Genomic DNA, 13,218 nt, shown 5'->3' with positions numbered 1-13,218 from the left:
TAGGCATTGTTAGACATTTTCAAACAAATAAACTTGTACCGCGGACTCAGTTTATTAGAATAAGGACTTCTATCTTACGGACGTGCAGACACCCGAACAAGTTACCGTCCTGAACATACGCGACGATCCGTGACAACAAAACACCAAGGTGTGCCCGGGTCATTGACGCCACTCTTTTGCACTAATTATAAGATGTTTAGATAAGGAGTTCAGTTTCACTCCCCATGATAAAAGAATGCACTGTTTAAGCCCTCTTCCCCCCCACCATGGAAGTGACTGGGAGGCAGCCGGGTTGAACCTCAAGAACTCCTTGAGAAGTTAGTGGATTTATCTATTCAGATCATAAATAGGTTTGCTGCTGCCCCTCTGAACGATCCATGACAACCCGGGGCCTGTGCATGTGTGCAGGGTGGGCATTGTTAGACGTTAAAACAGATACACTTGTGCGGTGGGCTCAGCTGCAGTTTTTTTAGAATAAAGACTTCTATCCTAGGGACCATGGGACAGGCGCAAATACCCGTACAAGTTACCGTTCTGAATATACGCGACGATCCGTGACAACAAAACACAGATCATGACGCCACTCTTTTGTACTAAGATGTTTAGATAAGGAGTTCAATTTTACTCTGGTTTGCTGCTGCCCCTCTGAACGATCCATGACAACCAAGGACCTGACATTTCAAACAGATACACTTGCACCGCGGACCCAGTTCATTAGAATAAGGACTTCTATCTTAGGGACTTGCAGATACCTGCACAAGTTACTGTCCTGAAAATTGAAACATACTCGACGATCCGTGTCAAAACACCAAGGTGTGCCCGGGTCATTGACGCCAGTCCTTTGTATTGAGATGTTTAGATATGGAGTTCAGTTTCACTCCCCCTGGTAAAGGAATGGACTGTTCCATCCCCATTCCCTCCCACTATGGCGTTGACCGGACTAACACTATATAAAAACTCAACTTTAGCAGGTTTTATCTAGTCAAAAGGCTCCTTCACTCCACCACGGAGACCGAGAAACTGAAACGACTAGGCTGGAAAAAGGAACGAGGATCGGGTTTCAGAAAAACCGTCTCGTGCGCTGAGGTAGGTCTCTACATTGAGCCTTTGTGGGTCGCCCCTGACAATATTCTTAATCTGCATATATGTTTGTATGTATGTATGTATGTATGTATGTATGTATGTATGTATGTATGTACGAATGTATGTTCGTAAGTGCATTCTGTAGGTTAGTTATGACGATAAGAACTTTCAATTAAAAAATATCCTAGATCTTCGGACCCATTATAATGATAGCACACTGTCCTTATGTTTATAACTTCTGAAACGTAATGGGGCTTCCTCTTCTTTCAGTGTATAAACTTATACATTACGTGCAGGCCAGAAAAACTTTCTCGCACAGCTGAGCGATCAAAATGGGACAACGACAAGGCCGTCAAGCTGAAGGTAAGACTGTCAATTTCACTAAAATGCTATGGCACACCTTAGCCCTATCCCTTTGAGGAAAGGGGTATACTTATAATAAGGGATTTGCTAGTCCGAAAAAAATGCTTCAACTGTCCAAACCCTGTCAAGATAGTGAATGGTGCACACACTTCTTAGGTCGCCGAAGTCTTGTTGAATATTTTTAAGCCAAAAAAAAACGCACCAATATTGAGCATTTACAGCACTAAATCAATTAACCCCAGATATACATTACCTGTACTATATATTCCAATTAAGATGCACATGATATTTCTTCAACAAAACCTATATATTTTGATTGTTTGTCATGTTTTGCAGATGTTCATAAGTACTTCTTCCGCACCAAGGAAGAGGTCAGCGCCGATTGGAAGAACCTGGCCTTCCATCTCGATTTTCGGGGATCAGACATTGACAACATCGAAGGGAGAAACCGAGATGACAAGTCCTGCTGTATGGACCTGTTGGAGGAATGGCGCAAGCGCAAAGGAAAGGAGGCAACCACAGAGGCTCTGATGGAGGCTCTGTCTGAGGCAAACTTACAGAGTGTTGTGGATGATTTGAACAATGAATATCCAGGTAATACAATTTGCCTTCTCTAACCATTTCTGAAACAAAATGGTTATCCGTATCGTAGGAAGAAACATAATGACATATCATATTTTCTGATTATTACTGTGCAAATGTAGATGGAACTTAATATGCTTTTATCTTAGCGATAGTAAATTCTATAAACCTGAAAGATTAGTCATCTTTATTGAAGGGAATTGACAGAAAGAGCTTCGAGAAAGTATAATTTCCCATCTATGGGACTTATTCTAAACCTTAAGACAGTGCTACCATTAAATGCGTTCTTGACATTTCTTATACATGTGCTTAAATCTCCAGATATAAAGACATCACAGGCCCCAATGGAATGGCTGAAGCGCAACGGAAAGAGAGCCACCAAAGAGGCCCTGTTGGAGGCTTTGAACAAGGCAACTTTACAAGAAATTTTGGACGGTTTAAAGGCCAAATGCCCTGGTATGTGTTTGTTCTTATACCAATCCAAAGCAAGATAGTTGTGTACATCGTTAACAAACTTCATTGTGCCCCCACTGCCCCAATTAGAGTACAAAAAGCTACGTATCACCATGAGTTGAAAAAGTATGGTACATGTGTATATCTTTATCAGAATATGAAGAAATGCCCCCCCCCCAGTATGGCAAGTTTTGTAAAGTCATTTCCTTTGCATTGAGAATGTTTAGATTGTGATATGAGAGCTCTACAGCCTTTGACTTTTAGTAGGCAATAAGCAACAGACTTGGAACAAGCTTGTAAACTTCTCATCAATTATGAATTTGTATAATCCATCAAACCAGAATTGAAGACACCATACAGCTAAAAGGAGTGTATTGATCAAAGTGTATTGATAAATCTTTGTAATCTAGGTAAATTTGCGTATAAAATGAATTATAAAAGACTTCTTTTCTCGTGAATAAAAAGATACTATTATTTCTTTCCAGGCACCAAACCCATGCAGCCAATAAAGGCCACCCCACCATCACTGTTTACAGTTCAAGGCAAACCCTCCTCAAACCCTATCACACCCTCACGTCTCGGGACCCCACAGCACCGACAACAGTACAACAAGGCCACACCCCCTTCAACCACCAGGAGCACACGCGCACACACAACTCAGAACCGCACATTACTCAAGGCCGACCCCCCTAGGGTACGGTGGCCCAAAATAACAACGTTTTTCTCGACACTTTTCCTTTCATTTCATTTCTTTTTCTCTGTGTGCAATTTTTTCTTTCGTCGTTCTTTGATTTCACTGTTCTTCTTTTGCCCGGGAGAACCGCATTTTGTTTTGCTTCTACTTTTCTTTCTGTGTGATTTTTTTTCTTTCACTGCTATTTCTATTTCTTGCAACTTTTCTTTCAATGCAACACACCGTGCATGAGATGTACCGTTTCCTGCGACACACCCTTGCCGGAATGTAGCATCTCCATTACCGGGAATCATGAGATTATTAAGGTCAAAGGTCTTGAAATGCTGCCATGAGGGTGGGTGAACGAGCGATAGACAATCATAAGTATTTTAGTACGTTTCATAAAATTGCCTTATCACTCTATACAATGGCGAGTTCGAAAATGGTGGAAAATTATTATACCATAATGTTTTAAATGTATATGGCAGATGATGACTGTCATGTATCTAAGTGGTTGGGGGGGGGGGGGGGGGGGCTGGAGGCTTGGGTTCTGTGACCCACTTGTCTTATGCTGGTTCGGGTATTGAAGGTGAAGAGAAAACCGACAAAAGCTGCGCCAACAAGTCATCGAATTCACATGTATGATCTGTTATAGCCACAGCTTTTTTTCATGTCATGTGCTAGGGAATACTGGAAAACCCCTGGTCAATATATTACAATATTTGGCAAAGGTAAAGGTATTGCAAATCTTTTCCTGGTATTAAGCTTACGATGCAGAAGATAATGTGCACTAACATGTTAGATTGTTGATACACCTATGTTGAAATAAGCGACAGGTTGGCAGGTCATCTGACACTTAGTCACCTTATATTAACATTGAAAAACATAAAATATCAAAGCAGTTTTCAGCAAGTTTACACGTGTCTATGTGGTATGTCTTCCAAACGGTATTACTTTCTATACTTAGACGAGGTGCCCAGTAAAAAGGAATCACATGAAACGAGGAGGATCATCATCAAACCATGAGAAGCAAAACACCCCCACAGCATTCATCATCTTGTGTTTGAATTTGTATCAATACCGGTGTTTTCAACAGTTATTTAACACGTTTGTATTTTCTTGGACAGCTAGGTCTGCAAGGTATTCTGGGTTGTGAATGGAAAGACAATTAAAATGTGCTGTATGTGCTAGTCTGTGTAAAAGAATACATTGAACCTATTTCTTACTGAGGCCACTGTACAAAATGATCCGCCGAACTGATCGTGAGATACAGCTGCGAACACTCAGCCCTCAGACAATTTCAAAACCTCCGTCAGGGGGTGTCCCTGCTTTCTCGAAGATAACAAGTCCAAACACCTGGCATGGTACTATGTGAAACATTACGGAGAGCAGAAAACCGAGAAGGGTCAAGACAGCTGGTTGCCAGAACTCGCGTTGCTTCAACAGTCAAATAGCTAGACGCAGGGATAACGTTAAGATGAGATGATGACAAGATGGTACGATCTAAAATTGGCAGTCTATGTCTCACTGACACACAGTTGCTGACACAAAACCTCCTTAGTGTTACGATCTCCCATTTTAAAACCTGTGAAGTGTAAATAAGTCCATTAGCTTGGTGAATGAACAATAACAACGTTCTTTCTTCACAACCAAGGAGTCACATAAAAGGCTGTAAAGTTACTCCTTGGCTTTGAATAAAGAACTTTGTTACTCAATCTGCTAGAAGTAACTGAAGTCGCTGAGGGTGAAACGATCGCCCCGTCGTTGACGTCACTCCTTTGTACATTGATGTTTGGATATTGAGTTCAGTTTCACTCCCCCTGGTAACGGAATGGACTGTTCCAGCCCCTTCCCTACCACCGTGGCGGTGGCTGGGGGCAGCCGGACTAAAACTCTGTAAAACTCAAGTTTTCTGCGGGTTTTATCTGTTCGGATCAATCCGAAACACCACTACAGGTACCGTGAAGCTGTGAAGGTTCAAACGACCCGGCAGGAAACGGTCCAAACAAAATTTTGTTGGAACACTTGACAGAAAAACAACAAGATTATCGAGCTGAAACTGGGCTGAAAAGAGGAACTCGGATCGGGTTTCAAGAAAAACCCAACCGTCTCGTGGGCTGAGGTAAGTCTCTATTTTGAGCCTTTGTGCATCGACCCTGACAATAGGGGAATTTCTGTTTTATCATATTTCTAATTCTGCATATAACGTTTAATCAGTCAGTGAAAGTCAGCCCGGACGACTGTTAGCGTCGTGTTGTATATAGCAACACGGAATGTGTACTGCACAACATTGTAGACAAGGTGGTGTGGGGTGGTAGAGAGGACCATTTACAGTTTGGGGAGAAGTTAGTCCTGTTAACCACCCCCCTCTAGCACGGAAGAAAAGTAGAGTTTGTCACAGTGGAAACCGATTACATTCTTCCATCCATTCAGACAAATCAGTAACCGTTAACACATTACGATTATGTGCTAACGGCTACTGATCAGCATAGATGAATGAAAACACATTTCGATGTTCATAGAATGTGTACAGGAACAGCGTCATATCTACCACGTATAGGCGCGGTAAGAAGTTGCTTTACAATTTTCTGTTTTTTTCCCTTTGAATGTGTTTGATTGTATCTAAATTCCATGTCGTGTATTAGTCATCGAGGCTGCAGAAACAGCGAACTGGTCACGTCCGCCAGTCGGCTTCTCCCAGTCTGTTTGCTTTATAAATTTAGCTGTTCACACCTGGGGGTGAGGAGGTAAACTGCCGGTACAAAAGTCCCTTAACTGCAGATCATTATCTTGTTGTCATGATGATGGACAAAGTAGCGAAGTACTGTGTTTGTGATTAATTTGACGGTTCAAAAGTAAATTAAAATAGAGTTCGACAAACACATCTCTTCGCCAAATAATCATGCCTTTATCTAAGACTTTAAGTTTAAGGTCTTATTCATGTATTACTAAATAGTAGCATGGACTGTGATCCTCACAAAGCCAGAAATGCTCCCCAAAACAAGTCTGTGATCACAGATGACCTGGTACCATGCCTGGTCAATCAGAATTTCATGCCTTCCAGAGGTTTTGTCCCCAGTGCAACAGCGTCCAGCTCACAAGCTCCTCCAGCAAAACATCTGTGTAACAGCTGTGTCTATAGATATAGGTCAAAATGAGATATATATATAGAAAACAGTTTGTTTCTGTTAATTGGCCACTGATTACAACTAAATGCATCTTTCCATGTAGATTATTATCTAAAGTACCTTTCTGCCAAAAACAATGCAAACACGTTTGAAAGTCCTATCATGGAATTCAGTGGATTTCTGTACTTTCCTCATTAATTATGCAAATTAGCTGTTGATTTGAATAATTAGCATTACATTATGTAAGTCGTCACTTAGACTATCTACCACTCAAAAATCACGACCACAGCATGTTCAGAACACAAGATGTAAAAAATTGAAGTTTTGCAGCAGTACCTTAGGAAGCCGCTAGGGGGCCACTATCATACTCGACCTTCGTTGTCCTGACCCCTACCCACCTACCATACTCGACCTTCGTTGTCCTGACCCCTACCCACCTACCAAATATCATCAGGATCCTTTCAAGGCTTCTCGAGTTATGCATTACACAAACAAACGGACGCACACACTCGGCCCGCTACCGTCCTAACGGAAAATGATATGCCAACTATTTTCGAACACAACCTTCCTTTCTGCAAACACTACTCAAATGCCAAATATCATGAAAATCCATACACAGATTCTTGAGTTATATGCTGTTGGAATGGATTTATGAACGTTCCTCATCAATTATGCAAATTATCTGCTGATTTGCATATAAGTATTACATTGTGTAAGTCATCACTCATTCTATCTACATACCAAAAATCCTGATGATCCGTCAACACGTTCTTGAGTTATTCTCGTCCAAAGTTTGAAAGGAAATCGGTGTCTGCAGTTCCCAAAAGCCGCTAGGGGGTCCAAACTCACAGCACTTACTCTATGTCCCAAGGGCTATCTACCACTCAAAAAAAAACAGCCTGTCCAGAACATGAAGTGTATGATTTAAAAGTTTTGCTGCAGTACCTTAGGCAGCCACTAGAGGGCCCATTATCGAACTTGACCTTTCGTTTTTCTGACACCCACCCACCTACTAGATATCATCAGGATCCATTCAAGGGTTCTCGAGTTATCTTGCATACAGACAAACGCACTTACATACAAATCCCGCTACAGCACCGTAGGTAGGAGCTAGGTAAACCATTTTCGCACTTGACCTTCCTCTCCAAAACCGCTACACACCTACCAAGTATCGTGAAAATGGCCCAGCTGCATTTTGACTTATGCTGCCCAAAACAAACCCCAAAAACATACCAAGCTTGCTGCGGTACCGTAGGAAAACGCCAGGTAAACCGTTTTCTAACTTGGGATTCCTTTTGATAACCGCTACACACCTACCAAAAATCACAAAGTTCCATCCACAATTTCTGGAGTTATTTGCTGTTGATCTACATACAGACCCAAGTCAGCAATAACATACTCTTCTTGGCGAAGAGAACAAGGACACACGATAACATGGTGACCCTCATGAACATGTACTATGACGGGCTTATTGTGCCTGTCTTAGCTGTTTGGTGATTTCTGTTAGCAGAAAATCTTTCTCTAGACATGGGCACTGAAGCATCACGTAGCTGATAATGATTTTCATTCTAAGAAGATTTTCTCAAAATTGAGTTTTTTTTACAGTACGTGGAATCTTAAGAGAGAACCATATAAGCAACTCACACGACTAGGTGATCACAATGGCTGAGGGACAGCAGGACAGTGCTACAGGTAAGGCTGCACATGCTTTAGCTTGTACTGTATATTATGGCCGGAGATATCAAATAGAGGGAATCTGGGGTACTCAACCAGTAAATATTTTTTTCCGATTGGAGATCGTTGAATCATTGGCAAAAGATTAATGATATAATAATTTTATGTTGCTTTGTAGGTGTTCGAAAGTCCTTTTTTCTTGTCAAGGAAGAGGTTAGCTCAGATTGGAAGGACCTGGCCTTCCATCTTGATTTTCGGCGGTCAGACACTGACAACATTGAGAGTAGAAACCGAGATGACAAGTCCCGCTGTATGGACCTGTTGGAGGAATGGCTCAAGCGGAATGGAGAGAGAGCCACCATAGAGGTCCTGATGGAGGCTCTGTCTGAGGCAAAGTTACAAAGTACAGTGGACAGTCTAAGGAACAAATATCCTGGTATGTTTAAGTATATACATTTCTTTCTATAAAAATCACAATGGGATGAATCTTTCTAAGTAAAAAAAAGTTATACGTGTTTTAGGCAATGTTCTATTACCTATTATGTTGTTTCAGGAAAAAAAATACATAGCATAATTGATTGAAAGGTGCATGCTTCTTTCCGATATGAAAGCTGACTGTAACGAAAACCATAAGGTCAATGCCTTTATGACACTGTCAATCTTGACAGACATTCAACTAAAAAATACCAGTACAGCATAGTAGAAGGGAAATAAATCTCCAAATGTTTTATTACTAATACATGTATTATCGATCTATTCAGAGATGACGACACCACAAGCCTCAAGTAGCCAACAGGACATAGAAGGTAGGGTCATTTCTTTAATATATGTGCAAAATAAGTATCTAGCATCTTAAGTACATGTATGGAATTCTAAGGATGAAGAAAGACTGAATTGCAGCTATAGGACTTTCCAGACTATAGATGAAGAACCCAGTGACTGATGATGATGGAATTCTGCTGCTCTTCTTTGTTTAAAAAAATATACGTGCCGTATGGCGTAATCTTGTTGAAGTTTTTGTTTGCCTCTGTTGGTTTTGTCCATCACAAAAGGGATAGGTGATTTATAAATATAATCGGCTCTGGTATGGACACCAATTTGGAACGATTCTTTTAAAAAAATTGTAAGAAAATCGATATCAACCTAAATTTTCATTGCTTAATTGAATTCAGTCTTACAACAGTTTCCTGTCATCCCAGATGTGTTCCGAAAGGCTATCAAGAAGTACTACGAGTTGAAGCTGACTTACTTCAAACCTCTAGTCTGGAATGACAACTTCAAACTTACCCTCAGTGACATATTCACACAGTTAGAATTAGTATCGATAAAAGACAAACAACAACAAATGTCCGGAAGATACATCTGGCAAGTGCAGAAAACAAAAATCAATTCATTAGACGACTTATTAAACCACACTGTCACAGGACAGTCCACGGCATCGAGGTGTATTCTGATTGAGGGTGAAGCTGGAAAGGGAAAGACAACGTTTCTGTCCAAAGAAGCCATCGATGCCGTTTCAAAGAAAACAGAGTTGGGCAGACTGTACGATATCGTCCTGTTGATTCGACTCCGGGAGGTCAGGGAGGATGAAACCTTGGAGGAGATGGTGTGGGACCAGTGTGTTCCTGAAACAATCGAAGGTATAGATGTTACGTCCATTAGAACAATACTCCAAAAGAACGAGTCCCGTGTGCTCTTTCTCCTCGACGGGTATGATGAGCTACGACCCGGGGCCAGGGCAAACAGGCAAGCCATTCCAAAACTGCTCGACGGCAAATTGTACCCCAACAGCGCAATCGTGATCACATCCCGACCCTCAGCAGGAGTGCAGCAGTACATCCGACCAGACTCTAGCGCACACATCATGGGCTTCTCCGTTGCACAGGTGGTAGAATACATCCGGCAGTATTTCAGATCGGAAAAAAACTCAGAACGAGGAGAACAGCTCTTAGTGCAGCATTTTGACATCACACCCCATTGTCACCTTCCTTTGGAATTCATCATACCTCGCTGGGAAAGCCGGATTGTTAATGATTTGATCCATACCCCTATCTTCCTGTTCTTGGTTTGTGTCCTGTGGCAGGAGAACCGAGATATGGTGGCTACTGGAACAATGACGGGGCTGTACGAGAACCTGCTGACATGTCTAGTTAGAAAGTATTGTGTGCGGGAAGGAGTAGACATGCCAACAGACGGGCTGCCTACAGACGTGGCCGATACTTTACTGCAATTTGGTAAGGTAGCATTAGAGGCACTTCGAAGAAATGAGACCCTACTAGATCTTACGCAAGTAGAGAGGGAAAAAGTTAACTCTGAGTTACTGTTAAAGCTTGGCGTGGTCTCCTTGGAGGTTTCTGCCTCTAAACTGCATCCAAGGAAGCAACTGAACTTTTCACACAAGACGATGCAAGAGTTCTTGGCCGGACGATATATCGCGCATGCGTTAGTAAACCGAGACCCTGCAGATGTGCTTCAGCTCACCTCCATAAGCAATGCACTTCAACTCAGTAATCTGCTTCGGTTCACGTGTGGGTGTGACACACAGGCGGCTCAAGCTGTCTTGAATGTACTGTGCAATCTCCGAAGCAAGGAGTTTCCACATGTACATGCGGGTCAGTTTAAGACGCCAGTAAAGCAAAGTATGAGGAGTCCAGAGGAAACGTATGAAGCATTTATTTTCCTCTGTCTTGACCTTTTGGATGAAAGGAAAGAGCGGGACGTACTGCTGGCTGTCAGCAAAGCTCTACCAGTTATCTTCGTAGACATTAACAGGCACAGCAAACCATTAGATAATCTTATGTATTATTTGAAAAATATCTTATCATCGGAATCGCAGGATAAAGTCATACTTATTGTCGGTATCAACGATGCTCGTCAGGGCCTAGAGCAGAGTCTTGCATCCTACTTGCATGATCCGCGGTTGGAAGTGAGAGTGGGGATTACATCATTCATCTCTCCCGAGGCGACAGCCAGGCTGGTTTTAGCTTTGAAGAATGTTCCTGGTCTGAGAGCGCTGAGCCTTCGTTTCACAAGTCAAACATTATCGACTCTTCAGCAGCTTGTGCAGGGGTTCAGCCACATGTCTCTGTTAGAGGAATTGGATCTTTCCACCAACTCTAACCTTGGTGACGATGGGATAGAAATCTTACAGGTTGGGCTATCCAGAATACCTCACCTGGCTGTGCTCCGCCTGGGAGGGTTTGGAGTCGGAATGACGGGTGTGGGCATGTCATCCCTGGCTTCCTATATGCGCCACCTAGCGGGACTGAGAGAACTGGATATAAGTCATAATAATATCGGTGACAACGGACTGGAGCACCTCGCCACTACGCTCCATACTCTTACAGCCATGCAGGTGTTGGTCCTGGCATGGACTGGTATCAGCGCCACAGGCATGCGCAAACTGGTCCCTGCACTGTGTCAGTTAACCAGAATGATAAAACTGGACATAAGTTGTAATATGCGTATAGGAGACCTCGGACTGGAATGCCTGGTTGATATCCTCCCCCACCTCACAGCATTGAAAGAGTTAAAGATAAGGGGGACAGGTATCACTGGCAGGGTAATATCGGCACTGGTCAGAGCTCTGCCTCACCTGGTGGAACTACAGGTGTTGGATGTAAGGGACAATAACATGGGGGACTCAGACATCCTCTCAATGGTCCAAACACTCTGCAATTGTAACACCACACTAGAAGAGCTGTACATAGGGTACTATGACGGAGTAACAGGAGACGGATGGGGAAACGTCGCACAGCTCATCAGCGCATTGCCGGCACTGACTAGGCTGGAAATGTCTGGTTCCTGGGACCCCCCTACACCCCTGCCTGACACCGCTGCCATGACTCTGGCCGAGGCTCTACCCAGACTCCCTGCCTTAGAGTGGCTGAACCTGCAGAACATCTCCATGGAGCCTGCAGGGTTCCAGGCTGTGGTGCAGGCTGCTGAGGAACATCCAACACTGGAGGAGCTGAAGTGAGTACAAAATAGGCCCAATATTTATGTTGATGTAGGCCCCAAACTGATTTTAGCCAAAAATACATTCATTTTCCGTCAGGCATTTTTCGAAGGCATGCGTTCCATTTCAAATGGATTAAACCAGATGGAACTCATTCCTTTCTGTTGGTGGCGAGCATACATGTCTACTCAAGAACAAAACCTATATAAATATTACCACATGACAAAACACATGCGAGTGGAGGTTTGCTGCAAAGGTAACGAGGCATTTGGTCGCTAAAGGCTAAAGAACATTGAGCTTGCTTTGCCAGATTCTATCCGTATAATGGCAGCATAAAACAAACGTAAAAAAACTGGGAGTTTTTGTATTGTTTCCAGTCTGTCCAACAGTCTGAGTTTCTGTATGACCTGAGTTTAGACCTCCTCTACATAGGTTCCCTCTTCCATATACAGGTACAGTGAGGACGTAATTCCTGAGGGAGCAGACACCAGCGCCAGCTGTTTGATATTCTGGTGATCATAGAGCAGATGGATCAGCGTTTTGATCATTCAAGAACTAAACACATCATCCCTCAAATGGAAATGTGGACAACCTTCTGTGTACTATATGTGCTATAAATGTCGAAACGTTGCTTGACAAAACACCTTGATGTAACAGATAATGGAGAATGTAGCCACCAAAGTATGCGAGAAAGCAGACACGAATGCTTGAGAATGACTAGATACATCAACATTTACGTTATTAAGATCAGATGACTAGACATATCGAACAAGGTATAAGATATACACATATTTGGACAATTCAAATAAATGATTCAAACGACTTAAATCACATCTTTGGAATAACATGTAACAACTATGGCTGTATTCGATGAATAAAAATTATGTAAGTTCAAGAAAATCGTAATTTGGAAGTGCTGTTAGTTTAATAGAAAACCTTGAACCTAATCAGTTATGATCATTCGTACAGCTCTAGAGCTTGTAATCAACCAGCGAAAGGGTATATCACCCCGTAAAGGGCAGTACAACCCCGTCATGTGTAAGCACGTGGACCGATAATGATGATGATGATAAGAGCTCTGGTCTAAATAAATGTGTTTTCTTTCATATTTGCCTTGATGTCTCGTCGAAACCGTTCTTTTCAGAACAAGCTTTTACAATGGAACTACATGTGATGATGTGTTTCATCAAGTTTAACAAACGTATTTAGTGGCTGTTTGTTCTTGTTATATTCAGAGTGTATAGTTGTTAAACGACACTCAGAACACGATTTTCCCTCACGATATCTGCATGAAGATCACAACA

The 13,218-nt window shown here is 42.4% G+C and overlaps 1 protein-coding gene across 1 annotated transcript; it reads left to right on the top strand.

The window, feature by feature from the left end:
* The first annotated feature begins 7,943 nt into the window (after positions 1 to 7,943).
* Positions 7,944 to 11,935, top strand: LOC118416380 (NLR family CARD domain-containing protein 4-like). Its single transcript, XM_035821476.1, has 4 exons — positions 7,944 to 7,974; positions 8,135 to 8,392; positions 8,718 to 8,762; positions 9,156 to 11,935. Exons 1-4 carry the CDS (start codon positions 7,944 to 7,946, stop codon positions 11,933 to 11,935), a joined length of 3,114 nt encoding a protein of 1,037 aa, XP_035677369.1.
* The last annotated feature ends 1,283 nt before the right edge of the window (positions 11,936 to 13,218 follow it).

This window comes from Branchiostoma floridae, chromosome 5 (assembly GCF_000003815.2).
Source record: "Branchiostoma floridae strain S238N-H82 chromosome 5, Bfl_VNyyK, whole genome shotgun sequence".
Lineage (NCBI taxonomy): Eukaryota > Metazoa > Chordata > Leptocardii > Amphioxiformes > Branchiostomatidae > Branchiostoma > Branchiostoma floridae.
Note: the sequence above shows the minus strand (reverse complement) of the source record. Positions and strands in the feature narration are given on the sequence as shown.